The 24,849-nt window shown below is 40.2% G+C and overlaps 1 protein-coding gene across 9 annotated transcripts in view; it reads left to right on the top strand.

Annotated features, from left to right (window-relative positions):
- Positions 1–24,849, top strand: part of BBX (BBX high mobility group box domain containing) — a 150,091-nt gene that overhangs the window by 67,052 nt on the left and 58,190 nt on the right. For all 9 annotated transcript variants that reach the window (XM_071433500.1, XM_071433495.1, XM_071433497.1 and 6 more), the window contains 4 exons: positions 8,154–8,324; positions 9,843–10,085; positions 16,371–16,569; positions 21,994–22,061. In XM_071433500.1, coding sequence (XP_071289601.1) covers positions 8,163–8,324; positions 9,843–10,085; positions 16,371–16,569; positions 21,994–22,061 — 672 coding nt within the window. In that variant the 5' untranslated portion in view covers positions 8,154–8,162. The remainder of the gene's footprint in view (positions 1–8,153; positions 8,325–9,842; positions 10,086–16,370; positions 16,570–21,993; positions 22,062–24,849) is intronic.

The following is a 24,849-nucleotide window of genomic DNA, read 5'->3' as shown; positions in this document are numbered from 1 at the left end:
CTCATACAGCTGTATATGGTTCCCCTGACACTGGTGGTAATTATGAGTGAATTTTATTATGAAAGCTCCGTTAGGCGCATGGTAAAACTTAGAATGGGTTACAGTAGTGATGGACACAGCTGCACTGTCCTGGTTTTGTAGAAGATACTGGGACACAATCAACAAGAGGTGAAAAGGAGAGTTGAACAATTTTACCATTCAGCCCCCCCCTGCGATGTCTGCTGCAGGAACGTCTCCTCTTTGTGCTGCTCTGCCCTGCACAAAAGCACTTGGCTGTGTTTCTGCCATGACTGCACCCTACAGCAATTTGTATGCCTGCTAATCACAGATAAAAACAGAGCTTTGGGAGTGGCAAGTCTAGAACATGTACTTCTTTACTTTTTTTTCTTTCATTCATAGGGTCTCATCCTCCAAAGGCTGTGAGCAGAACTCCAGGCCACCATTCTGCTTCACATAAAATTCCAATTTGACTTTGATTTCTTACCTGATAGGCCCTTCAGTGAGGAAGCTGTTGCTGAACTGCAGATGCCCTCCTGGGAATGATCTGATGAGAATGTCCATGCACTGAAATTCATTAAGTGTTTTGTGTGACCATTTTGCCTGTGAGCTCACTGGCTCTAAAAACTCTTTATGCTGAGATTAAGCATTTAGTGACTTGCAAAAGCTAGGGAGCTAGAACTCCTGGTGATCCAGGTGACTAATCACAAGGATTTTCATTTTGCAACATTGAAATAATGGGGAATGCAGGAATGACAGCTGTCTTTCTAGAAAAGCAGCTCCCCATGCAGGCCCAGGTAGTCTTGCTTAGACAGGAACACAAAGCAAATTTTTCATGGTGTGCTCTCGCAGCTCAAACTTGCTGAAAGTCACTGTTTTTTTGGATTGTGCTGTTGCTATGGTCTGTGGTGCTCTGCAGACAAGCACTCATCTCTTGTCTGAGAGGTGGTTGTTCTTTACAGTCTATTCTGTGAAAAGTGCTCTGCTGATAAATTACTCTGGTATCAGTAGAGGGCTCTGAAGCGGTTGTTGTTATTATCTCCTCTCTTGTGGGAGGAAGTATTGCAAAGTAGGTTGGGCTCTGCTGCCTCTGTGTTTTGAATTTCAGGCATTTATTCTGTTCACCTTCCCAGGTTCCTTGGTGCTCTCACCTGTTGTGGCAGCAAATGTAGAAACAAAAAGAAAAGCTGCATTGGAGCAAAAGGATTGCCAAAATATGCAGGCTCTGTGGGTTGCCTCTCCCTCATCTAGGAGCAGAGCCAAGTTTAGTAGTGCAGGTGAGCCAGTGTGTCCCTCTTCTGGGTGAGTGACTTCACCTACACGTGCAGGAGGCCTTGCCCTGCTCCCTGGTTTGTGGTTCCTTTGCATTAGCCCTGCACAGAGCATGCAAGGAGAGAACCCCCTACCTGCTCTCCAGGAGCTCCAGGCAAAGGAAGTTATTAGGCTGATAATCCAGGTGCCTTGTTCCAGCAGATGCACAGGGTTGTAGGCAGACCTGCTGGTGATCCTTTGGCATGCAGGGTGGTTAGCACCTGGTGTTCAGAAAGGTGGATGTTACCATAACAAATGCTTGTCTTCTGCACTTCGTGACCCAGACATTTCAGCTAGCAGTGTGTCACTGGAGCCTTGCTTGGTGAAGTAAGCATAGCTGTAGCCTGTGACTTACTGGGTTTCTGGTTCTTGTGTTCCTGCCTCTGCAGTTGCTGAAGTCTGAAATGAGTCCTACAATACCAAATGTCCTACTGTAACTTAAATTGAAGACAACAAAAAGTCCTGTTATGGTTAAGACCTGAGTCTTCAGACAGCTGCTTTTACCTAAGTGACTCTAGGCTCCTGTTAATATGCTTCTGTTTGAGTAAAGATGTTAGTGATTTGCAGCCCCAGACTTTTTTCTGCAAGGCAAGCTCTTCCATCGATTCTTTCCCTTCATTTGCACCACTGAGCCACTTCACAGAGGCAAAAGGTGCTACAATGAGTGCAGTTGTTTAACATAGAGTGTTTTTCATACTAGACAAAGCTTGCTTCATTTCTTTGCATTAAAAAATGCCAAAGAAAATATTTCTTTTTTCGCATGTCTGAAGGAAAAGAGAAAGAGTAGAGTTGAAGTTTAAACTCTGTTGACTTGGGTAATATGTTGCTTTTCTTCTCTTTGGCAGGTATGAAATGGATACTTAAAAAAACCCCCAAAATTTAAAAAAATGCTGTTGACATTTTTCTGTGATCTTGGGGTTTAATTTTTTGTATTAGAGAACAAAGAAAGCAAGCAACTGAAATCTGAGATTGAGAATAAGGAACAGTTTCAAATAATTTCTGAAGATGGAAGAGTATGTCATTAAAAATTAACTAACACTTGTAGCTGTGTTGCTAAGTGTTTCATGTGGTGACAGTCTCTCCCAAACCTCCACTGGCAAACAGGACCCCATTGAGTCTCAGCATGTCCCCCATTAAACCATCACATCTCTGAAAATTAGAAAGCTCATTAATGGCTTTCTGCTGTGAAGCAATAAAGAGTATATTCACTGAATGGTCAGCAATTAGTGCCAACTAGTTTTTGTCTTACATTATAGAAATATTCTGGTTGATTTATTCCAGAGCTAAAAGAAACTTATTAAAAAAAAAAAAAACAGCACACTTTCTATTTGTGTAGGTTTATTTTCCAGCCACAATCTCCTTTTGCTTTCATGTGAAAATTCAAATACCTCTTCAGCCCACTAGACTGCTGAGAACATGAACTCATTTCCCAGTCTCCTGCTTCTTTATTGAAACAGTTCAAGTCACTGACTCAGTAGTCCCCAAAACAACAAGCTATTAGTGTCATAGTCCACTCCTCTCTTTTCTTATTAACATTTGTTTTTATCATGTAGTAGAGAACTTAGATAGTGTAAAACAGAGCAGAAAGTGTGGAAAATCCACTTGAAATTCTGCCTTTCCTCCTTTGTACCAGTAATCTTCATTGAGTCAACCAAGAGCCCAGCTGGCCTCCAGGAAATGTGGGGTTTTTTTAAGGTAACAGGAAATCTGAAATTTGTTTCCACTGTCCTCATGGAAGTGAAAGTTGCTGAAGCTCAGATGTCGTTCTATGGAGAATCTTTCAACAGGGAACATACCATAGTCACAATCCATGGGGTTCTGCTTTTGCAGGTCTTGCATTTCTTTCTAACCTGTATTACAACATGTGCCTTAGAGCACTTGGCTGCTTTTGAAGACCTTTATAAGGATTTTGGTGTTTATGAATGTAGTTTATCAAGTGTAGCTTATTTAGCACATGCAGCATTCTCAGTGGCTGATCAACACTGGGATGAGATAATCCCAAAATTCGTATTGCTGAATTAGTACTTGGTCACCTGTGTATATAAGCTTTTATAAATAACAGAGGAAGATAGCAGAAAAAAAATAAAACTTATGTAATCAAATGCTTGTTATTAATGAACATTTTAAAAAATTAAGACTTGTAAACAGTTATGTTTTTGAAATAGAAACAGAGGCAGTAAAAGCTAAGTGTTTTCTTCTCTGCTTTCCCTCCATCCACCTGTTTTCTTAAAGAATTTTTTTTTTTCCTCTGAAGCTGTATTAGCTATACATATTTATAAGACATCCAAGAAGAGTGTGATTCTTTGATTAATGTTTCTAGGACCAGAAGGACAGCCAGCACACACATACACACACACACACAAAAGAAAATTCTTAACTTTTTTGTACTGATGTAATATTTCTGTAATGTTTGATCTGTATATGCACTAAAAGTAAATGTAGAATGTCACCCTGAAGGTATCTTGCTGTCAATGGATCATGAATGTCAGCCTTGACAGGTATCCTCTGGTGACATTATAAAGCATATGTGGCTTATTTTAAGGAAAGCTGTCCATACCTTTGTCTTGTCTTGTTGAAATATTCCTACTTTTTCCCTAGTGGCTGTCACTTCATTTTTGTCATCCTGAAGCTGAGAAGTAACTTGTAAAATCTTGTTGCCTGGTTTTAATAATTTTTACCCTTGCAAACTTATAAAAGCCATTACATCTGCCTTAAAAGATACATTATATTTTTACTGATATCTGTAGAAGAAATTACTCTTTTTTTTTTGTGTTCTTGTTCATAAATTCCAATTATTGCAAACTTTTCACATCAGGTGTTGTGTATCTTCTCTACTTTTAAGCCCAAATCTCTCAAAGATTTGGCTTATTCTGTGACTGCACATGGCTTATTCTGTGACTTTCTATGGACCTTCTCAATTGCCAAGCTTAAATGTGTGCTTTAGTTCTTGTAGGGTCCAAGTCTAGCTTTTTTTTTAAAAGCATGCTGGTAGAGATGCTTGCCAGCACTTGAGGATCCCTGAAAGAGAAACAGGTGGTATTTTTGCTTGTTTCTGTTTGCCAGCTTCCAGTCTATCATATAAAACAAGCAGCTGACATGCTATTGACAATATGTCAAGGGGAAAAAAAAATCAGATAAAGAAATAGAATCTTAAGAGTCAGGTAACTGGATTCCATTGATGTTTTGCCATTCACGAAGTAAATAATTCCAGTAAAACTTTCACTGTCATTTAATCATAATCATACATGCATTCTGCTACATCTTGCCAAAAGGAAAATGTCTGTGTTAGCTGTAATTTGCATTTGCCTGGATTTTTAATGGATTTCTCTCTAATTATGTGAGTATGTTAATATATCAACAATTAGGAGACAAATGCCCATGAAGTGCAGGCATAGTAAAGTAAAAGGTGAAGCAATCCAGAGAAAACAAGTTTATACACTATGTTGGCATCCATTTTTAACAGGAAAAGTCACATGTGATGTAATAAAGAATTAGAACATTTTTCATTATGCCAATCCTATATTTGACAGAGGGGCATCAGCAAAAAGTGCACCAAAAAAAGTCTCTGAGAAGTCTCTGAAATCTCTCTCTCCCTGGAATGTAGGTCAGAACTTACGGGGACCTGAATAAATAGATATGGGGAAAGAGGATTTGGAAATGCAAAAGTATGTAAAAATAGAATATGACCCACCTTAAAGGGAAGGAAATTATTCTATGTGCTTGTTATGAATTACTTCCTACTTAGAGGAAAGAAGAGCAGGCATAGAGGGTAGAGTATATAGCTTGACATACTTAAGAAGTGAGGGACTTCCAGGCCATGATGTAAACATAAATTTTGAAGTCTATCTGTTGTCTCAGTCCTTCCATCAGTGGTGTCAAAATCAGGAGAGGTTTTGTGTTGACCATTGCAGAGATTCTTTCCTAAGCAGAAAGAGTGACTATTTTTCTGTGGTAAATAGTGCTTGCATGACAGCTAGGATTTAAATGACTCTTGTCTTGTAAAATGATTCACAATTTATTAAAACAACCTAATGAACATCCCTTGAATTCCTGAAGCTGAGTGTACATTTTTATTTTAGCACTAATGAGCTTTGATCAATTAATTTTAGTGATGAGAGTTTAATACCTAGCCTTCATGCAAGGAAAACAAAAATTATTTGTGAGCTTAGCTGTGGTGAAGAGGTGTAAGGTAGGAATTTGCAAGGTGACTGTTGCCTGGCTCTGTGCTGCCTCGCCAAACTCAGCACAGAGCATAGGCAGGGTCTCAGGGGTGATGGAGAGCACATGTAAAATACACCTAAGTTCTGTGAAGTCTTCCCCTACTCATCCTTTTAAGGGCAGCAGGCAGAGAGGTGCCAGCTCTAAAGGTGGTACTGTTGTTGAAATAGCCCTGAGACTTCAGATGAGCTTTGTAAAGAAGGATCATGGAGCACTTCTCAAATGTTAATTTAGTTTCACACTAACAAGATAGAAGGCTACTAGTAGTACTCATCATACTTAGGACTGATTGTAGACAGAAGCCATATGATTAGCTCATGTACATGAGTACATGAGTGGTGAGGGCTGGAGTAGCTCTCCCTGTAGTACTGTAGTGTATTTATCCTGCTCAGAAATAGGCCACATGCTTTATTGACTGCAGTAATAGGCAGATCTGTATCACTTAACAATCTCTGAACGAATCTCTGCTGCCCACAGGAGCTGAAGTTCCTGCTTGAACATTAACTCATGATTTGTGTGTGAAAATACCCCAAACAAAAGCAAATGGTGGTTCAGCACTTTAGGAAGAGAGACAGATGGAGAGCACAGTGCAGTGTGGTACATTGCAGAGGTCACAGTGGGATAAAAACAATTTCAAACATACATTTCCTGATACTGGATTGTGGCTTCATTTTCCACACTTTAATGGGGTTTTTTAAGACAAAATGGTTCATGTATTTGGATCTGTTTTTTGCAAGTCATGGATGAAAATTTAGGTAAAATGGTGCATGGTTATGTGCTGTATAAAACTCCCTGTAACCTACAGAAGCTGGTTACAGAAGATAAACAGAGGAGTGCATGAGACGAAATCAAAGTTTAAATGTTTTTCTAGGCAGATGTGGATACCAAAGTATGTCACTTAATGGGACAAAGTTACTACAAAGTTACAGCGTTTCCCTAATGAGTAGGGGGGCAGATACTGCTGACAAGTGGGGAAGATCTAACAAACTTCAATATACGTCCAGGAAAATGCTATTTTAAAATGTAGGTTAAAATTTGTGAACCTCCTCCCTTCAGGCTTCAGTTGTTCCTCCAGTAAGCACATCTGCTTACTTCAGACACAGTAAGTAGTGTCTGAAGGTCCTTTAGCTTTCTGCACTCCTGAAGTCTGCAGGGGAAGCAGCCGCTTATGGACGTTTCTGGTGCTAGCAAGGACACATTGCCAAAATGCCGGTGAAGTTAACCAACAAGAAACACCTGGAAGAGATCATCCAAAACCAGAACTAGTGCTCACTAAATGTAGGAATGTGGCTGGAGCAGTGCAAGATGGTTCTTGGGGGGCATTTGCCCCAGAGGTGGCACAGTGGCTCGGGCAGCTGGTCTAAGTGCCAGTGTGGCAGCTTTCTTGTGTGGCCCTGCAGGCTGAAACATTAGTGTTTCACCAGGCATCTTACAGAAAGCAGCATCCTAAAATGCACTGTGGCCTTGCAATTAGAAGGTTTGATTCTTTCTGTGCCCGTTTCCTGAGGGTGAGCAACACAGCCTCTTCTGGCTTTGCCTATGGGACCAGGGCTTATGCTGGTGCTTTATCCTGCTGGTGAGAAACTCATGTAAGACTACATCAAATTTATTGGCTTTATTGGATAAGATGTATCTGGCTAACCACTCTTAAGTATGTTTTGATGTTTGTGTTATTTTCTTGGAAAGCTAGCCATGCTCCTGTCAGGATTGCCACTGATACTGCACTATGCTAACAGAAGGCTACAAGGGACCAGGCTCTGTGCTAGCAGCACTTGCTGTGTGCTTCAATACTTTGATGTAATGTGCTGGTTTTATTTGTTTATATATATTAATTTGTCCTTTAGTTGGGTAGCACATCTCTTAAGTCAACCCTTAAACTGATACTTTGCATGCGTTAAGCATGAATTTTTATTAAGATGTAGTTCTGAGGTATTTTTTAGATACGGACACACCCACAACTAAATATGATTTGTCTTCCGTGTGCACTTGGCTCAGCACATGGTTTTTGTTTCCTGTGCAGTACTTTGAAAATGTCAGCATAACTATCTCTGGTTGTTTGCTTCAAATCTGTTTATTAAAATTCACTTATCTTAGGGACTCACATTTCCCTATTGCACCTTTTAATGGCACTGGACAAATCCTTAGCTCATAGTATCGTGGGGCTCTGCATCAATACTGGTGTATATAAGTGCATTAACATGTGAGTGGTTGGTGATATGTTCCACTGTGAGAAAGAGGGATGTCCTGACGTTGACATTTGTAGTGGCAAAATATGAAAAGCTGCAATGGATATATGTGTGAGAGAGCTGTGGAGTCACTCACTTGGCTAGTGAAGGACTTCTCTGCCATCCTTCAGACAGGGGCACATTTGAGAGCTGGCTTAGCTGACATCCTTACTTCATGCTCTTAAATTGTGTATTGGTAGTTACTCTAGGCATTACATGGAAGTGTTAAGAATGCATAAAGTACATCCATGCTTATATCAATAATTGGAATAAATCTCTATCTAATATCTTGCCAGAAAATTCTGAGAGTCTTGCATGGGTGCCTCATATATTTGCCACTGGTTTGATGGTCATTTATGCCTGAGGGTTTGTTGTGAATTTATCAATATTTTTGCATGACAGGTCACAGTAATGAAAGGCAGTAGTAGGAATAAGGATCACTCAACAGAAGGTGAAGGAACTGGGAAGCGACCAAAAAGGAAGTGTCTTCAGTGGCATCCCCTGCTGGCCAAGAAACTCCTTGACTTCTCTGAAGAGGAAGAAGAGGAAGAAGAAGAGGAAGATATTGATAAGGTAGATTTAATTGGATGCTTTCACCCAAGATGGTTAATGGTGGATCAGATTCTCCCTAGCTGTGTTCTATATTTTGTGTTGTCTTGTTCTCTTCTGTGAAGAAACAGCCAATAAAAAGTGATGCAATGCGGTGCCCATAAGGTTGTAAAGGCAAGAAAGTGAGTTGTTAATCATGCCTTTAAAATAGTGGACAAATTTTTGTAGATTGGAATAGTTTTATCGGCTTTGTTTTAATAATGTGTTGCACATCCTAATCTTGATTGCTCAAAGGGGGTTTTTGATGTTCTTTTTTTTTTTTTTTTTAATTGCTTATTTTAGACATGACTTTGGCTTGTGCCTGGTATCTGCTTCTAGTGGCTCTAAAGAGCATACCAAACTAAAAGTTTTCATTCTTCTTTGTTTAAGATTAAAACTGCAAAGATTAAAAAGGGAAAAAGAAGGAGAAAGCTGTCTACAATTTTTACTATCTTTGCATGTGAAATTCAATTTATCCTCCAGAGTACTGAGTGCACAGTGGAAGTAATCTGTCTCTGTTTTGACACTTGGTATTTTGGTATTGTTCAATGACACTGACCTTACCCTTTTTTTAATGCCATTTGGCACCTCACACTTTTCCAGTTAGAGTCATTCTCTGTAACAAGAAGTGGGAACTGTTTATGCAGACGTGATGGATCATGTGGATGGCATTCGTATCTGTATCTCCTTGGTGCCTTCCTAAGGCAGGAATGGAAAGGTCAGTGTTGAGGAGACTGCCTTGAGCCATACACTGAGAGGGTGACCTTGACAAGGGTAAACAAGAGCCTGATTCTCTGATGGTGCTTTCTGTTGATCTTACAGGTCCTTTCACACATGGTATAAAACAGCAGCGTCGCTGTTAGGTAGGAGGTGGTTTTTTGTCTCATGCAGTAAGTTCTATGGCTCCTCCCTTGTAGGAATACTAAGCTGGCCTGTAAGTGGACAAAGCACATTTTGGCAGCGCTCTCTTGAGATGTGCCCTCTGCCTCTGCTGGACAGCTTTGTGGTGGCTGCACTGCTGTGCTGCTCGCAGGTTGAGCAGTAAGCAGCAGGAGATGGGGAAAAACAATGGACAAACTAACAAACTGTTAACTTGTTTCTCCTTGTGTGCTCTGTAGTTGTGAACATGAATAATCAAGGTCCAAGGTAGCTCTGGTTGCCTCATCCCACTTAGATGATTTCTAGGTTGTCAGAAGGAGAGTAGGAAGGATCTTGTCCCTCCAACCCCTTTAGTACTGTTAGTAGAGAATGGTCCTCAGCTTAGAAATTTTTCCACTTGGAAGTTGGCGTTAAGTCTTGCAGAGAGCATGAATGAACCTGGGACCATCAGGTGAGGAGGTTTGATGTGGAACTCTGCACTGTCTGGATGCAACGGATGGCCTTTGGAGACAGCTGTGTGCATCCGTGTGCCTCTCCCTCACTCCCATACAGCGCACACAGTCTCAGTCTTTGTGCAAAACGCGGATAACTGAGCTTACACCCCTTCCCTTTCGGTTCTGCCAGGTGCCGCTCCTTGGCCCTGATGGTTTAGAGCAGGATGCTGATGAGACTGAAGATGACGAGTCCTCAGAGCAACGAGCTCGCCGACCAATGAATGCGTTTCTCTTGTTCTGCAAACGCCACCGCTCTCTTGTGCGGAAAGAACATCCTCGCCTCGATAATCGTGGCGCAACCAAGATCTTGGCAGATTGGTGGTCTGTTCTAGATCCAAAAGAAAAACAGAAATACACTGACATGGCCAAGGAGGTATGTTCTGTCTGAATGGTCGATGTAAAGGGAGTTCATTACGTATTGTCTTCTTTTTCTCTGTGTATTGAATGTTTTCTGTGGGATCTTTCTCTTCTCTCTGTTCCTCAGCTTCACCATAGGATTATGGTGCCCAGAGCAGTCCTTTTCTTGCTTTAATTCACTTGATCCTTTGGACCAGAAGGGAAAGCAATTGTTCTGTTTACACAAACTAACCTGGTTCCAGTAGTCATTGTTACAATTATATGGACTTTGTGATTGTATGGCCTGATAATTTCTGCAGTACAAGCATTAACACAAGGATAGTGACCATTGTAAACACTAACATACAGTTCCGTGTCAGCTGACTAGTGATACTTACCTGTGCATTCTCAGTCGGTGATGACAGCTACTGGTGGACCAAACCAATGGCACAGTCAAGAAATGTAGTCCCTTTTTACCTTTGATGCTAATGAATTAAAAAATTACTAGTGTTTCTTGAAGTACATTCCCCATTAACCAGTTTCTGATTAAGCAAGATTTAGTGAGCCCAATACCAAATCAGAGAGCAGTGCCTAATCAGAGTACGTTAACCAGGAGCAAGGAAAGGAGATTTATCCCTGTATTTCACAAAGTATATTTATGTGAACTTAAAATTCAAATGAGCCTTTTTAAGAAATAGCTTTCTTGATAAGCTGTTGCCAAGAAGGCTGTGGTTATTGATAGTAGAGTGAGAAAAACACAGCCAATTAATTAGGCTGATAACCTGGCCCCAAAACAGATCCCTGTGACTACCTGTATGATACAGATTGTGGGTAACCTATGAATTCAATCTTAATAAAAATAAAGGAACAGCAGTGAGAAGGAAAAAAATCTCTCTCCTTTTTTTGAGTATTTTTTTGCTAACACACTGTGGGAAGTATAGATGGCTGTGAAATTATTGATATGACCCATGCCTGCCCTGGGATCTGAAGTGTCTGCTACTGTTAACAGGCTGTTAGGTCTAATTGTTCAGTAACTCATGTAAACATGGAAAGGTCCACAAGAAAAACAAAGTGTTTAGCATGGCAGGTCCTTTTTAAGCGGGGTCTGTAGGACCTCTGTAGTTTCTCATCTGGGACACAGTATAGAAACACTTGAGTCTCAGCTTTGTCCAACTATTCCAGTTTCATTCTGCATTCCCTGCTTACGAATTAGCGATATTTCTCTAAATGTCTGGAGAAAGGGCAATTAGAAGATTCAGTACAAATGCAGAGAAAGGAAAGATGAGAATAAAGAAATAATTTTTGGAAGAAACAAACCCAATGCGACTGTTTTTCTTAGCCTTTTATCTTGCTGAAGGAAACTTGTTCATTAAGAAGGAAAATAATTGCAGAACTTCTGTATGAAGTGACAGATCTGAAACCATTAATCATATTGTTATAGAAATCATTGTTCTTGTAGTGATTTTTTTTTTTTGGCATGAAGAACAAATTGAATATTCAACATCAAAGCAGAACAATAAATCTAAGTAGTTTACATCATTATAAGTAGTACTAAGACTATGAACTAGAAGAGAGATAGCATATAATTTTTATTCTTTAAACAGTGTATGTTACAGCAATAATGAGCAGCTATAATGTGCTGTTGAATCCATTTGGGCCTTCTTCACAACAAGCCTATTCTGTGTGCCAGGATTGGTACTTTTATTGTAACACTTGCTTTTCACAGAACCACAGAATGGTTGGGGTTGGAAGGGGGGCTTCTGGAGATCATCTTGTCCAACCCACTGCTCAAGCAGGTTCACATAGGTTGAACAAGTTCACCTATAGGTAGGCTTACTGCTGAGACTGTCAAAAAGAGGTTAATGTCAACTGTAGTGAGAACCACCTGTTGGTACTTTGCTTTTTCCTAAAGAGAATTTATTTAGAAATCAAGGTGAGTGTCTTTGAAAGAAAATAAAAATACCATTGTACCAATGGTCTTCTGTTTGAGTACCTGTATAAGCTCACTGAGATTTAAGATACAGTGAGTAATCTTCTGTTGCTTAAATGTAGCTTTTCAGTGTCCTTTGACTTTCACTGCACAGCCTGTAGCCACTGTCCTGGCTGGACACACATCTTCCAGGGAACCCTCTGTCATGTCTGCTAACCCTACAATGTTTCTTGTATACCCTGAGCATCCAAACCACTCCTGCAGAGATACATGTGGGCCTTACAGAAGTGGTCCTTCCGGCAGTGGCTACAGTCCCTGCTCTTCTACAGTCTCTAGAATGTTTTTTTACTACTTGTTGCTATAGCTCCCAAAATCATTTAGGTTAGATCACGTGCCATGCAAGAAGCTTTCAGTTTCTTGCTTGCTTAAGACTAGCAGTGATATTACCTCAGCAGTATGCATGTAAAGGCACTTGTATATTTACTTATATATGTGTAGCTGTATGCAAGATGCATCATTTTGGGAGATAGTGAGGCACCCAAACTTTTTGCTGGCTGGAGTTATGAGAAGTTTCCTAGTAGGTAAGGTACCTTGGGTTACCTTCATTATCAGGAAAAACTGGCCCCGCATTCCCTCTATTTTCCATCTTGTGGTTTCTGGTCTCTTTTAGCAACAACTGCCCTGGAGACCTGGTGGTGCACCTGCAGAGCTTGATGTCTGCTTTTGCTGGTGTTGCTTTATTAGTAGGCTTTCTATTTCTACCCTGCAGGCTTCCTAGATAAGCTTAAATTTGTAAGTTTCACTGTCTAGGATATAAGCCCAGTAGTTGATACATACTCAAAAGGGGAACCAGAAGTGTTGCTGTATGTTTTAGCATTTTCCTTCACTGAGAGGAATTAATCTGGCCACTCATAAATATGCACCAGCATTTCTATTCACTTCAGTAATAAGGGTAGTGTTCTTCTGTTAACTCTTACAGGACTTCCTGGGAGTGTTCAGCTGCCTTAGGAAGTATCTGATGAGATTGTTACTGTTCAAGCCCTATTCCCTTGCTAGAAGACACTTCGTTTTTAAATATGTCTTTGCAGCAGCAAGATCCAGGTAGTCAGGGTTGTTTCCCGTAGGGAGCAGCCTGATAAATGTGATTAGACATTGGAGTGGACTGACCCAGAGGGTGGTGGAGTCACCAACCCTGAAAGTGTTTAAGGAAAGGCTGGACATGGCTCAGAGTGCTGTGGTGTAGCTGGCACAGCGTGTTGGTCTGTAGGCTGAACTCAGTGATCTCAGAGGTCTTTTCCAACCTTGCCGATTGTGTGATCCTGCTGCCATTCAGTGGCTGAGCTGAACACTTCTCCCTGCTGGTCCTTGGCCAGTGGTGTCTCAGGTCCAGTCAGCCACACTGGGAGCTTGCTGGCCTTGTGGTGCCACTGCTTTGGCAGCTCCTCAGGGTAGGAGGGGACAATTGTCCTGGCTTGCTGACTGGAGTTTGGCAAGGCCAGTGGCTGATGTATGGACTATAACATGTGTAATGCAAACCCTGCATCCTTCAGGGAATTCTAGGGAATTTTTTTTTAATGTTAGGTCTCTGGGATTCATGTGACATTTAATAGCATGCATTTAAAATCAATCACGTGCAAACAGCTAGCCTGAGGTGTAGCTGAAATCCACTTGTGAGCTCCTGTTCCTACCACAAATACAGGAAGCAAATCTTTTTTTATTTGGTGATGAAAGCATCTTGGGGAGTTTTAACCTCAGTTCTGAAGGGGCACCAGTCCTGCTGCATAACATAACATTCTCCAGGCTTTCACAAAACAGAAATAAGGCATCAGACCAATCCCACAAACACTTCTTGTTCTATTTCTTACCTGAAACTTCAGAACATGACTGCTGGGCAGTCCCTGCCATTTGCTGTGGAAAGCATGGTGGTGTCTTTCATTCCAGGTTAGGTACTTATGTTTGGGTTGGGTTTTTTTGTAGTTTTCTTTGGTTGGTTTGGTTTGCTTGGGTTTTGGGTCTTTTTTAATCAATTTTAGACATCTGCTTAGACTGCTGTGTTAAGTTGCACAGTTGGTGAAAGGGAGGAAAGCAGTAGATTACACTATTGCCTTTGACTTTGTAGCTTGTTACTTTGTAGCTCATTTAATTTAACTTCTCATGACCTCGTAAGCAAAATCTATCTGTTTGTTTTGGGCCTTGGTCTAGTAGTCACAAAAGTCAATACCAAGAGGGTTTTTAAGATTTAGATCAGGCCCCTGTATGCATTTATGTAAAGTACTTCTTGGCCATTGTTTAACTTTTTAAATATTCTCTTTTTTTATTTTATGTGTTGAAACTGAACAGTTCCAATGAGTTGTCCTCCCTCGGTTTGCTCCTTTGCCTTCAGAAACTGCAGTTAATGTTCACTTCTTGGCTTTGCAGAGAAAAAAAAAGACATTAATAGACCAGCTCACTTGAATTACTCTTGTTGAAAACTGATTAAAAGCTTATTGCAGCCTCATCTCACAAATGGCATGCGTCCTAGTTCTCATTTGATGGGCAGCCTGTCGGCTTGTCAAGTTACTCAATAGAATAATTCAATTACTCAAAGCAGCATTGCTGATATGAAGAGCTTATGTAGCTCATTGCTAGCGACTCTATGCTTTTCACTCTGCAGGCTGGTAACATGATTTGTGAGTGGGCTGTGGCTTTAACAATGGAAGGCAAAGCTGCTTTGTCGTGTATTTCCTTTCCTCCTCTTCCCTTACCCTCCCCTTCCTATCCCTTCCCTCCACCAGGCTATTTTTGTGGTGTACTGAGCTCCCAAAGCAAACCGAGGGAAAGGGAAGAGGAGTGAGGCGAGCAGTGTCGCAGTCCTTACTTTGCAGATTTAATACATACACCCTATTCAGAAAATACAGCATGTATGTGGGTCAGTGATCCCTGCAGATTTTTATTATTTATAGCCATTCCTATAATACAGGACTTCCCACAGCAGGGTTCACACAGTGCCGTGTTTCTTGTAAACTGAAACGTTTTTATCTCTGCTACAGTCTGGAGGTAGCAAGTGCCAGCTCAAAGGTGAAGATAGAAATGAAAGAAAGCAGTAAACATGCAATGGTGACCCTGCCACAAGGCAGACTGTTCAGCTGGGAAAACACTGTAGTGGCTCTAGCAGAGGACAAGGCTTTCAGTGCTATTTCTGTATCTGATGCCCAAGGGATTGTTTTTCCTCTCTATGTTTCTGTGCATGCATGTGCATGAAACATAGGTGCTTCTCTATGCCATGACCAGGACTGATGGCAGCTGTGTGGGTGGGAACGTGTAATCACAGAACAAACTTCCTGCATCTGCCCTGCCATGTGCTTCCAAGCACAAAGCCGCTCTTTTGGTCTTGTGCTGCCCCTGGGAGCTACCCAGTCATGAAGGGGTGTTGGGTTCCTTCTCCCTGTGCTGAGCACTGGTACTGGCTGGGTAGGCTCCCACAGCAGCAAGTGCTGTACACCCCTATCAGTTGTTAGGCAAACATCTGCAGCTGGAATGTGTGGCATGTTCCTCTGATTTGCCAGTTCTCAACTTTGCATAGCAGCAGATGTAAAATACTGAAATGCGGTCTTTTTTTTTACTGTTAATGTTCAAAAATCTTGGTTTAATGTTTGGTGTTTTGTGAATAAAATAGATCCTGGTCCTTTCCCCCACCTCCCAAACTGTGGGATCCAAACCCTTTCTCCCACTGCCCATGTGTAGTTTGGCTTCCTTTGTTTTGCTGCCTCATACTAAAAACACAGCAAACAACTGAGATGTGTGCTGGGTGCTCAAGGCCAAAGAGTGTTTTAGATGGTCACAGTTTGTTTTATGCAGCCAATACAGTGCGGTACATTTTGGAAGGAACACTGGGATGGTGTTATCACAGGACACTGAATATGACATTATACTGGTTGCAATTTGGTTTTGGTGCCTGGTTTGGGAAAGCATATACTCATATTCTAAAATACAGAACTATTCAAGAATTAGTGCAAGTTAAGGCATCATGCTGCATTTATTGCTAAATGTGGGTTTTTATTTAATTCAAACTAGAAAGGAAACCTGCAAAGAATTAAAGTACCTGTTTCTCAGAGCATGAGCATACAAGCACTGGGGAGCAGTTGGCAGGATCAGAACTTCAGCCTGCTCTGGGTAATAAACCCTCAGGAGAGGAAAGAGAAAACCTGCTTTTTAGATACAACTCTCCTTATCTTAATACTTCTTCTTAGCAAATTGTGTTGGTGGTTGGACTCTAAGCATGCGATTAAACTGTTAAAAAATCAAGATATTTAAGGATTAGTTACTGTATTAAATCCTCTTACATGCAGTGTGCTCTGGTTGCCCTGTGTAGAGTATCATGTAATGACTGGTAATTTCTCTTTTCTTTTCTAGTACAAGGATGCATTTATGAAAGCAAACCCAGGGTACAAGTGGTGCCCCACAACCAACAAACCTGTGAAAACCCAGGCATCCAGTGTTACAAACAGGAAAAAGCTATGGGCCATTGCATCAGACTCTGCAAAAGACTTACCTAGCCCAAGGAAAGTAACCAAAAGTGAAGAAATGCCACAACTTAACTTTGGGATGGCAGGTGAGATTCCCATCCATGGTACTCAGCTGTAGCTCTGGGGATGTGGTATTGAAACTGAATTGGGATACCTGATTTCTTTACTACACATGGTCCTGTAGTGTCCCAGATTAGTTTGCCAAAACTGTAGTTAAACCTCTGTGTATCAGTTTTCTAAAATTTTCCGTAGTGCATGATTTATTTTCAAGATGTGAGGCATCCTAACTCTTAACCTCTGTAGGGCCCAGATTTGATTGATTTTTTTATTCCAGTTTATCTGCTGTCAGAGACTTCCATTCTCTGGTTACTCTGGTTGAAAAGGAAAGTGCTGATTGTGTGCATTCTGTTTCTCTGTCATAGAACGCTGTACTCTTTTAAGTAATTTACTCTTTGCAAAAAAAAAATTATGGGTGTCTCAAGTTATATATGATAATCTTGTAGATTAATGTTTTAGTGTGTACAAATGTTTTACTTTTGTATTTTCATCAAGGGAAGCATAATTTAATTTCACTTAAATGTGCTCTTTTGCCCATTGTATCTCAGAGGAGCAAATTCTAAACTTCTAAACATTTGGAAAAAAAATAAAAGAAACATGTGAAGAAGTATAGGTGGAGTGCCTGAGCTGGTGAAAAGCAGATAATCTCTCACTGATATCCATAAATAGCAGAACTGTTGTAATCATGACCTTGAAATACAGGGACATTAATGTTAAATACTGGAAGCTTAAGAACCTAGCAGTCAATGTTAAAAAAAAAAAAAAAAATTCCCTGCCATTGTTTTTTCCTTTTGTTTCCCTTGGGGTTTTTTGTGTTTTGGGGTCTTTTTTGTTTGGTTGGTTGGTTGGTTTATTTTTTTGCTTGTTTAAAGTTTCAGATGCATGAGTAGTTATAAAATTAGAAACTGTGTCATATCCTACCTGGTTTATGACAGGTGTGTAGCAGATAGGACTTCTCTGCTTAGAGAGATTGTGAGCTGGAGAGTAGAAAATGGTTTTAGGGAGCAAGTTTAAAAGAATGAAAAGGAATAAAGAGGCATGTATATCTTAGTGTAGTGCTATGAAAATGCCTGTAATGAAATTTCTTCTGGCTCTTAAGGAACTGTGAAATGTGATCAAAATAAGTGTTTCATGCTGCATAGTTCTGATACACGGGAGAGCAGTTCGAAAAATCACAAACCCCTTCAGACCATTCTGCTTTTGCTTTTAGAGGAGTCATTTCTATGCTCCTTAAATATTTATTGACTTAACACAAAGAAAAAGTAACAAGCCTTAATCTACCTCTCATCCATCCCCCAGTGGTCCTGCTGGGCTATCCTAATGTCAAGTTTTTGCGCACAGAGGTCTTGAATCAACACCTGTCAGAGTAGGGGACAGAGAAATTAAGAATTAATTAGAAATGAATTCATTGCTCTATTTATAGAGCCATTTATGTCTGAAAAAGTCCTTTAGTGCTACCTGTGATAGTTTGGTTGGTTTTTTTTTCCTGCAGGCTGAGTCAATGAGCGTAGTAATTCATAGGATCTTGCTCCAATCCTCATGCCAGTGAAGGTTGGCAATATCTTGGGTATAAGAATACCTTATAAAATAAAGACAGCTTCTGACAGAGATGTTAGCAGCATCCACATCATGACAAGTGTGCCATGCCAAATGGATTACTGCTTTGTCAACTATATACCAGTTCACGCTATATATGTTTATTGGGCTCTTGTCTGCTTGACTTCAGATGATAGTTCAATTCAACTCTCACTCTTCTCCCCAGTACAATCTCTTTAAAATCCAGGCTGTATACTATCTGATGAACTGAAATGTAGCTGAACCACCTCAAAACCACTTTTACCTTTGAAATGCCACTGATTCACTTGTATCTTCAAGGCAGGTAACTTCCTCAAGACAGGGTTTATACAAGTCTAGAATCATGCCAGGAAATCTGTTTTGTTTGTTGGTCATTGCTAATCATGTCTTGATTGCTTTTTGTGTACTATATTTTACTTTGGAAAATCTAATATGTAGACAGTAAGATCTTACTTTGTTTTTGTAACTCCCATACAAGCTGTTTCTGTCCTTTTTTTTGGCTTTACAAGAACAACCATGCCACATTTAAGTTCGTTATGCTGACCTATATTATATCAAGAAACTGAGGTATGGCATCAGCATTGGGCTTCTGACCTGCAGACCCACTAGTGGTGTCCTTGACCATCCAGCTGGGAAGCTGTAATTGAGCATGTTTTTCTCATGATATGGCTCACCTGTGTAGGATGTGGGGCAAAGAGCACTGCTGTTTGCAAAAGCTGTGCCCTACAAATGTGTGAGATTCACAGTACTTGCATATTTTTGCTTCAGAAGAAAACCATCCATGCCAAAATGCTTTTTAGTGAGGCAAAGGCTGGAAGAAAGACACTTTTAGAGTAGGCTATATCCCTATAGAAACACAGTTTGTTTTTCAGAAAGAAGCTCAATTATGCACCCAGGTGAAAGTTGGTTGAAGCTAGTTTCTGCTGGCCTTCTTCCTGCTTAGTACTTCCGCAGTTTGTTGTTTCCTCTGACAGAGAAATGATGAACAAGCCAGCCTGCTGAGTCTGTAACCAGCCCAGTACTAACAAAGTATGTCATTCCCAAACAGAGAGATGGTTTTAAGTTTCATCAATATTAAAAGCTGTTGAGAAAGTCACGAATCACCTGCCATTCTGCAAGTCAAATGTGTGTGCTATTTTCCCAGTACTGTTGATTTAAGAATAAATTCTGTAAAATACCCCTTAAAATTCTTCTACATACCAGTAAGCTCCTAGTGCCAGAAGAGAATATTATTGTGCTGAGAAGGCACTATAAGCAAAAGGCAGTGTTTGGATATGTACATTTTGTCTTCCCTTAGGTGAAGTTATTTTGTAATTGAAAAACTTAGTAGAAGGATTTTTGTTTTTATCATGAACAGACATCTAAGCACCAACCCTCTGCTACAGCTGCAGCTTAAGTGTTCAAGTGGTTTAAGCATCACATTAAACTTTTGTTTCTAATTCATCTGTCATTTTTTCCTTCCTCCTAATTTTTATATTTAAATAAACAGTTTAAGTATTTGCTTACTTAGGGAGAAAAACACTAAACCACACTTCCATCTTTATTCTCTTATGATAAGCTACTTACTTGAAAGGCAGAAAGGCAAAACTACCAAGAAGATATTTAGAAGAAATGCAATAATTTTCCAGTTGTAAACTGGGTGTTCTTGAGATGGCCAAAGCTGGGGAGGGGGAAAAGGACCAACAGCTAAGGATAATAAAACACAAAAGAGCAGCTGGGAGTCATCAGGGTGATGCAGGCATGAGAAAGTGCTATACTGCAGTTTGTCAGGCAGTGTTTTCAGGACCCCCCCTCATCTGATGTGGTTGCACTGCTGGTCATCCATATACATGAAAGACAAGCTGCACCTGGGATAACTGCAGAGGAGAGCTGTAGGAATTGCTGAAATTATGGGCGATGGATGTGCTTTATGACATTGGGAGATCTTGAATTGTTTAGACCAAGAAAACAAGTGGAAGAAGAGTAGGAAAAGTCCTGTAAATGCAGAAAAGGGAGATACCATTTAGGGAAACAGTTACTAATCTTAGAGATGCGAGTACCAGAAAAACATGTACTACCTGGCCTTGAGGATATTTAAGCTAAAACCTGGAAGAAAGCCCTTAATGCTTAGAAGATTTTTATCCTGCAAACATCTTCCAAAGGGAGTAAAGAAATAGAAAACAGCGAGCCAAGGCCTTACTGTTTAATATGGGGCTCAGTAAGTTTATGGAAGACCTGGAGATCTCTTCTAGTCTCTCCCTCCTCCAAATCAACTGCCTGCTCAGGCATTATCTTTCAAGATATGTGTTAACTTTTCACTTCCTAATTGCTCTGATGTCTTCTGGTTTGAAGGACTGAATGGTTTCTGATCAGCTGCTTGGATGACAAAAGGATCTGATAGGATCACTTCACTTATGAATTGTGTTTAGATACTTACTGGCCCTTCACATTTTTTCATTTTCTGTGTCTCTTCCTCTTACTAGATCCTACACTTCTGATAGTGCCTTGTCTTTTCATAGAAGTGTGGGGTTTTTTTCCTTTTTAATTTAAAAAGGCAAACTTCTTCAAAAAACCTAAAACCTCTAAAACACATGCGTTCTATGTGTTTATTATGGTGAAGGAAAAAGTTAATTCCAGTTGAATATTGGGTTTGAAGCTAGGTGCTATTTAGGATGCCTGTTTAATACTGTTTAATAATATGCCACTCTTCTATCCATGAGGTAGTAAATGAGCCTGGTTTATTTACATTGTTTTCCTCTGTTTCTATTTAATACCCTTCTAAAAGACTATTGGAAAAACTTACCTTGGGAATGTTAGTGAGAGATGTTGTGTGCAGGAAAACTTTGGGCAGCATCTGTGATATTGAATTAAACAGCATTGATGAGTATTCCCATGAATTGGACTGTGATCATCTGTAGCCCTAAACTGTTTGGAGGTTTACAGGTACAGGTTTGGCCCATGTCAGCTGAAAAGATTAAAAAAATCCACTCACATTGTGGCTGTTGCATGAGACATTTGGCCACTGTGTCTCCCTGTCTCTACATGACAGTGTTAAATCAGGCGCCTGCATTGCTCCCAAGGCATTCTCCCAAAATCAGACAATTAGTCTTCATAGTGATGAAGAGCAACCACTGTTCTGAGTGGAAAAGCTACTCCATGAGTAATGCACTGTCAGAGTTTATTGCTTTCACTTCTTGTCATTTTCTGAGCTCCTGAGGTGCAGGAAGGCTAGAGGGAAAAAGCTGTCAGTACCAAATACTTGGAGAAAGAACATTTATATCTCCATTTTACATTCCTCAATTATGTATTGTATTGGCAGGGCAACAAGTAGGCAGGCAGCTTGCCTGGCCAGTGCTTGTGCTGTTCTGGCTTCATGCTTCAGAGCTGTCAGGCTGGCACTTTTCACCACTAAATACAGCTCTAAATTATAGACAAATGAAAATAGAAATTTTGCTTCAGAGCTTGATTGTGTTGTTTTGTTCCATCCTTTTATTTGTTCAGTTGCCAAGGAAGGAACCGCTTCCTTGGTAGGAGCATCCACCAACTTACAAACCTGAGCATTATTAGAACATCTTTGTGTATATTTATGTGTGAGATCATTGCAGTTGCTGTTTTAAAGATATTCATCTCTGTAGTACATAAAACCTTTGGCAGTAGAATTGTAAATCCATGCAATGGGGTGTTAAGCACACAAATCCAATTAAATCCTTCAAACAGCTTTGAAAGCTTTCCCAGAGGGTACAGAAATGGTTATTTGTGATTCTCTTGAACTGCCTTTTATGGCAGCTTGCTGAGAGTGTCTGTGACAAATAGTCTTCTGGGTCTTTAGTGGTGCAAGTGGTAGGTTTTTCAAACAAGCAAATGAATCAACTTAAGACTTCGTTTTATTCTTCTAACAGATCCTACACAAATGGGAGGCCTGAGTATGCTGCTTCTAGCAGGGGAACATGCACTTACTGCACAAGAGGTAAGGAACTCTCTTCTCTCCCTTACCATGAGCTCTCAGTCTAAAGAGCTTGTAAGCGGAATATTTGACCAGTGAGGAATTAAAAGTTCAGGACACACCTCAGGTAACTTCAACTGGGAATGAAATGTGTGTCTTGTATCCCAGCTGTGAATGTGGGTTGAGCATAACTTAGTATTAACTCTGCTGATACTTGAACATACCAGTCAAGCCTGGCCTATGAAGAGAGGTAAAAGGGTTGAAATACTGTGTTAACAAACAGTTGGTTTGCAAGCTTTTCTGGGCAGGGATTCTATATGCTTGTGCAATGGCACACAACTGTGCAAAGGCCACACAACTGTGGCCCTGTCACTAACAGATGAATAAACAAGTAATTTCCTACAAAGTCAGCATCATTGTATATACATTCTGAAACCCTGCAAGTGCTAACAGGTAATTGAAGTATTGCAGTCTGCTCCTATTCACTAAATCATTATGTCTAAAAAGAAGTTTGTAGTTCAGTTGCCATCCCAAACGTGTTTTTACAAAGGAATCTAGTAAGTGTTTGTGTATATCTCCAGTAGTGCAGAGATCTCTGGTCCTTCTTTAGATTAATATAATCTGGTTTTTAGGCCAACTTTGAAAACTGTTCAAAAGGTGGCTTCTTTGTTGGATATAGTAAGTAGTACTGCCATAAATCTCTAGCTCTAGGAAGGAACTCTCTTTTGGTGTTGTTGTTGGTTTTATTGGGAGGAAAAGTAATAATTAACTTAATCTATATGTGTAGTGCATTTGAGATGTATTGCTTCTGTACTGCCAGGACTCCTCAATGCTTTGCACACCAGTTTTAGCCATGGAAGTTTTGTGCTGTGTGGGTACTGGCCTTCTGTGCTGCAGCATGAAAAATAAGAAACATTCAAGCCAAGTTGACAGAGAAGTGAAAAGAAATACATTATTTTGTGCTAAAATTATACTGTCCTTCTCAAACTTGTAGTCTCTCAGCTTGGAGCATACAAGCTGCTTTTACTATGCTGTTATGTTTAAATGTGAGGGAAGGTATATTGTAGTCACAGATATTGCATTCCTTTAAAAAAGGTCTTTGCTATGACCTTGAGAGCTGAGGTGACTTGATTCTACAAGAGCCTTAGTAGTATGATTTCAGATGGCAGTGTAGGAACAAAATCCACATGTAGATTTAGAGTCAAATCAAAAAGCATGTTGTGTGATTGTTTTAGTGCATAAAAGTTCTTTTAATCAGAACTTTCTTATTCTGAGCAAAAGACATGTTTCCTGTGTGCCTCAATAAATCCTGGTTTTCCCGATAGAAGTGTGCAATACAACTTGTGATGAAATATTCACTTTATGTATAAACTACACTCTACTCTTCTGGGCCTGTAGTCTTCTTTTGAAACCTGGCCCTCCACATCAAAGAAGCAAGCTGTGTAATCTGCTTTCCCCAAAAATGTAGAGCAAAATAATTGTCATAAATACAGCCCAGACAAAACTAGTTGGGGGATTGCTAGAGTTGAGATGAGCCATAATGTAGCCCATACTTAATAATGAATTACTGTATTTTAATTGTCCTGCCCTACCTGAGAAGTGGTTAAGGGACAGTGCACTTTCCCAGGAAACTGCACACCTCTGATTCTTTTTGAGGGTCCCCTTTGTAAAATACCTCCTCCAGATCAACTGGGGAGATTGGTATTCTTAAAGAGACACAAATGCACAAAGTTCAGTCCTCCTCATTGTGTGTTTGCAGGAGTTAAGTCTCCAGCTGTGCGTCCAGGTGCTGAGAGACTTTCTTGGTTTCTTTTGTGTGGCAGCCCTGGTGCGTCTTCCATTTGTCCTTTATTTTCTTATGTTTCAGTGGTGAATCAATACAGAACAAATATTTCTTGGGCATGTGTTTCTCAAATGCAGTAATGATCCTAAATCTGTTTAGACTTAGATAGTTGAACAGCTCTTCTGTCTTCCCACCCTCAAGCCTGTAGACAGAGGAGATGTAAGATGGTCATCTTTGCATGCCTTTAGGAGAATCTATGGTTGGATTTCCATGCTTATGATCTCACACTTAAACCAGCATCTGGGAGGTTAGCAGGACATGCTAGGAGGTGGTATGACAGACTCAGAAAGCAGCTCAAAAATTCATTGTAGAGCTGGGAAGCTGCTTTGCTCTTGAGGGGAGAGGAGGAGTCAGTTGTGTTGTATTAGAGTTGGTGTTCATATGGGAGAGAATATGGTGTAGTAAGGTGACTACAGAGGTATGGTTAGTGAAAGAGGTTCAGAAGTTGCCTTATTATGGAGAATATATGTATTGTTTTTATATGTGAGTATATATTTATATACTTATATATATATTTATATATTTATATTGTACATCTAAAGCCTTGGCAATTTCAATTTTTAGAAAAGGACAGACACTGTCATATTTTAAAGAGTGGTCTAAATTATAACATGTAGTCTAAATTATCATGAAAGTGTGTGTATACACTTAAGATACATGTACACATATATGATTCTTAAACTGGGGATCTGCCAGACACAGGATTAGCTGTCACATGCATATTGACTGCTGTGGGTATGTATGATTATGCAGCCTCGGGTAGCCTTGTAAGCATAAGTCTTACATATTCCTACAATTTTAAAGTTGTTAACAGAGGAAAGGGCAACACTGGCACAGTTTTGCTCAGCACTTGAGAGAGGGTGAAGGACATTGTACTTAGAGGTCTGCTAATCCAATGAAAAGTATTCAACATCTGCTGATGTTCTGGCAAGTGTATGCTAAATGAATGGATAGGGGTTTTTCAAGTGA

The sequence above is a fragment of the Agelaius tricolor genome, unplaced genomic scaffold (genome assembly GCF_023055355.1).
Source record: "Agelaius tricolor isolate 1412-34295 unplaced genomic scaffold, bAgeTri1.0.p SCAF_9, whole genome shotgun sequence".
NCBI classification, from domain to species: Eukaryota; Metazoa; Chordata; class Aves; order Passeriformes; family Icteridae; genus Agelaius; species Agelaius tricolor.
This window is presented reverse-complemented; position numbering and strand designations above follow the sequence as displayed.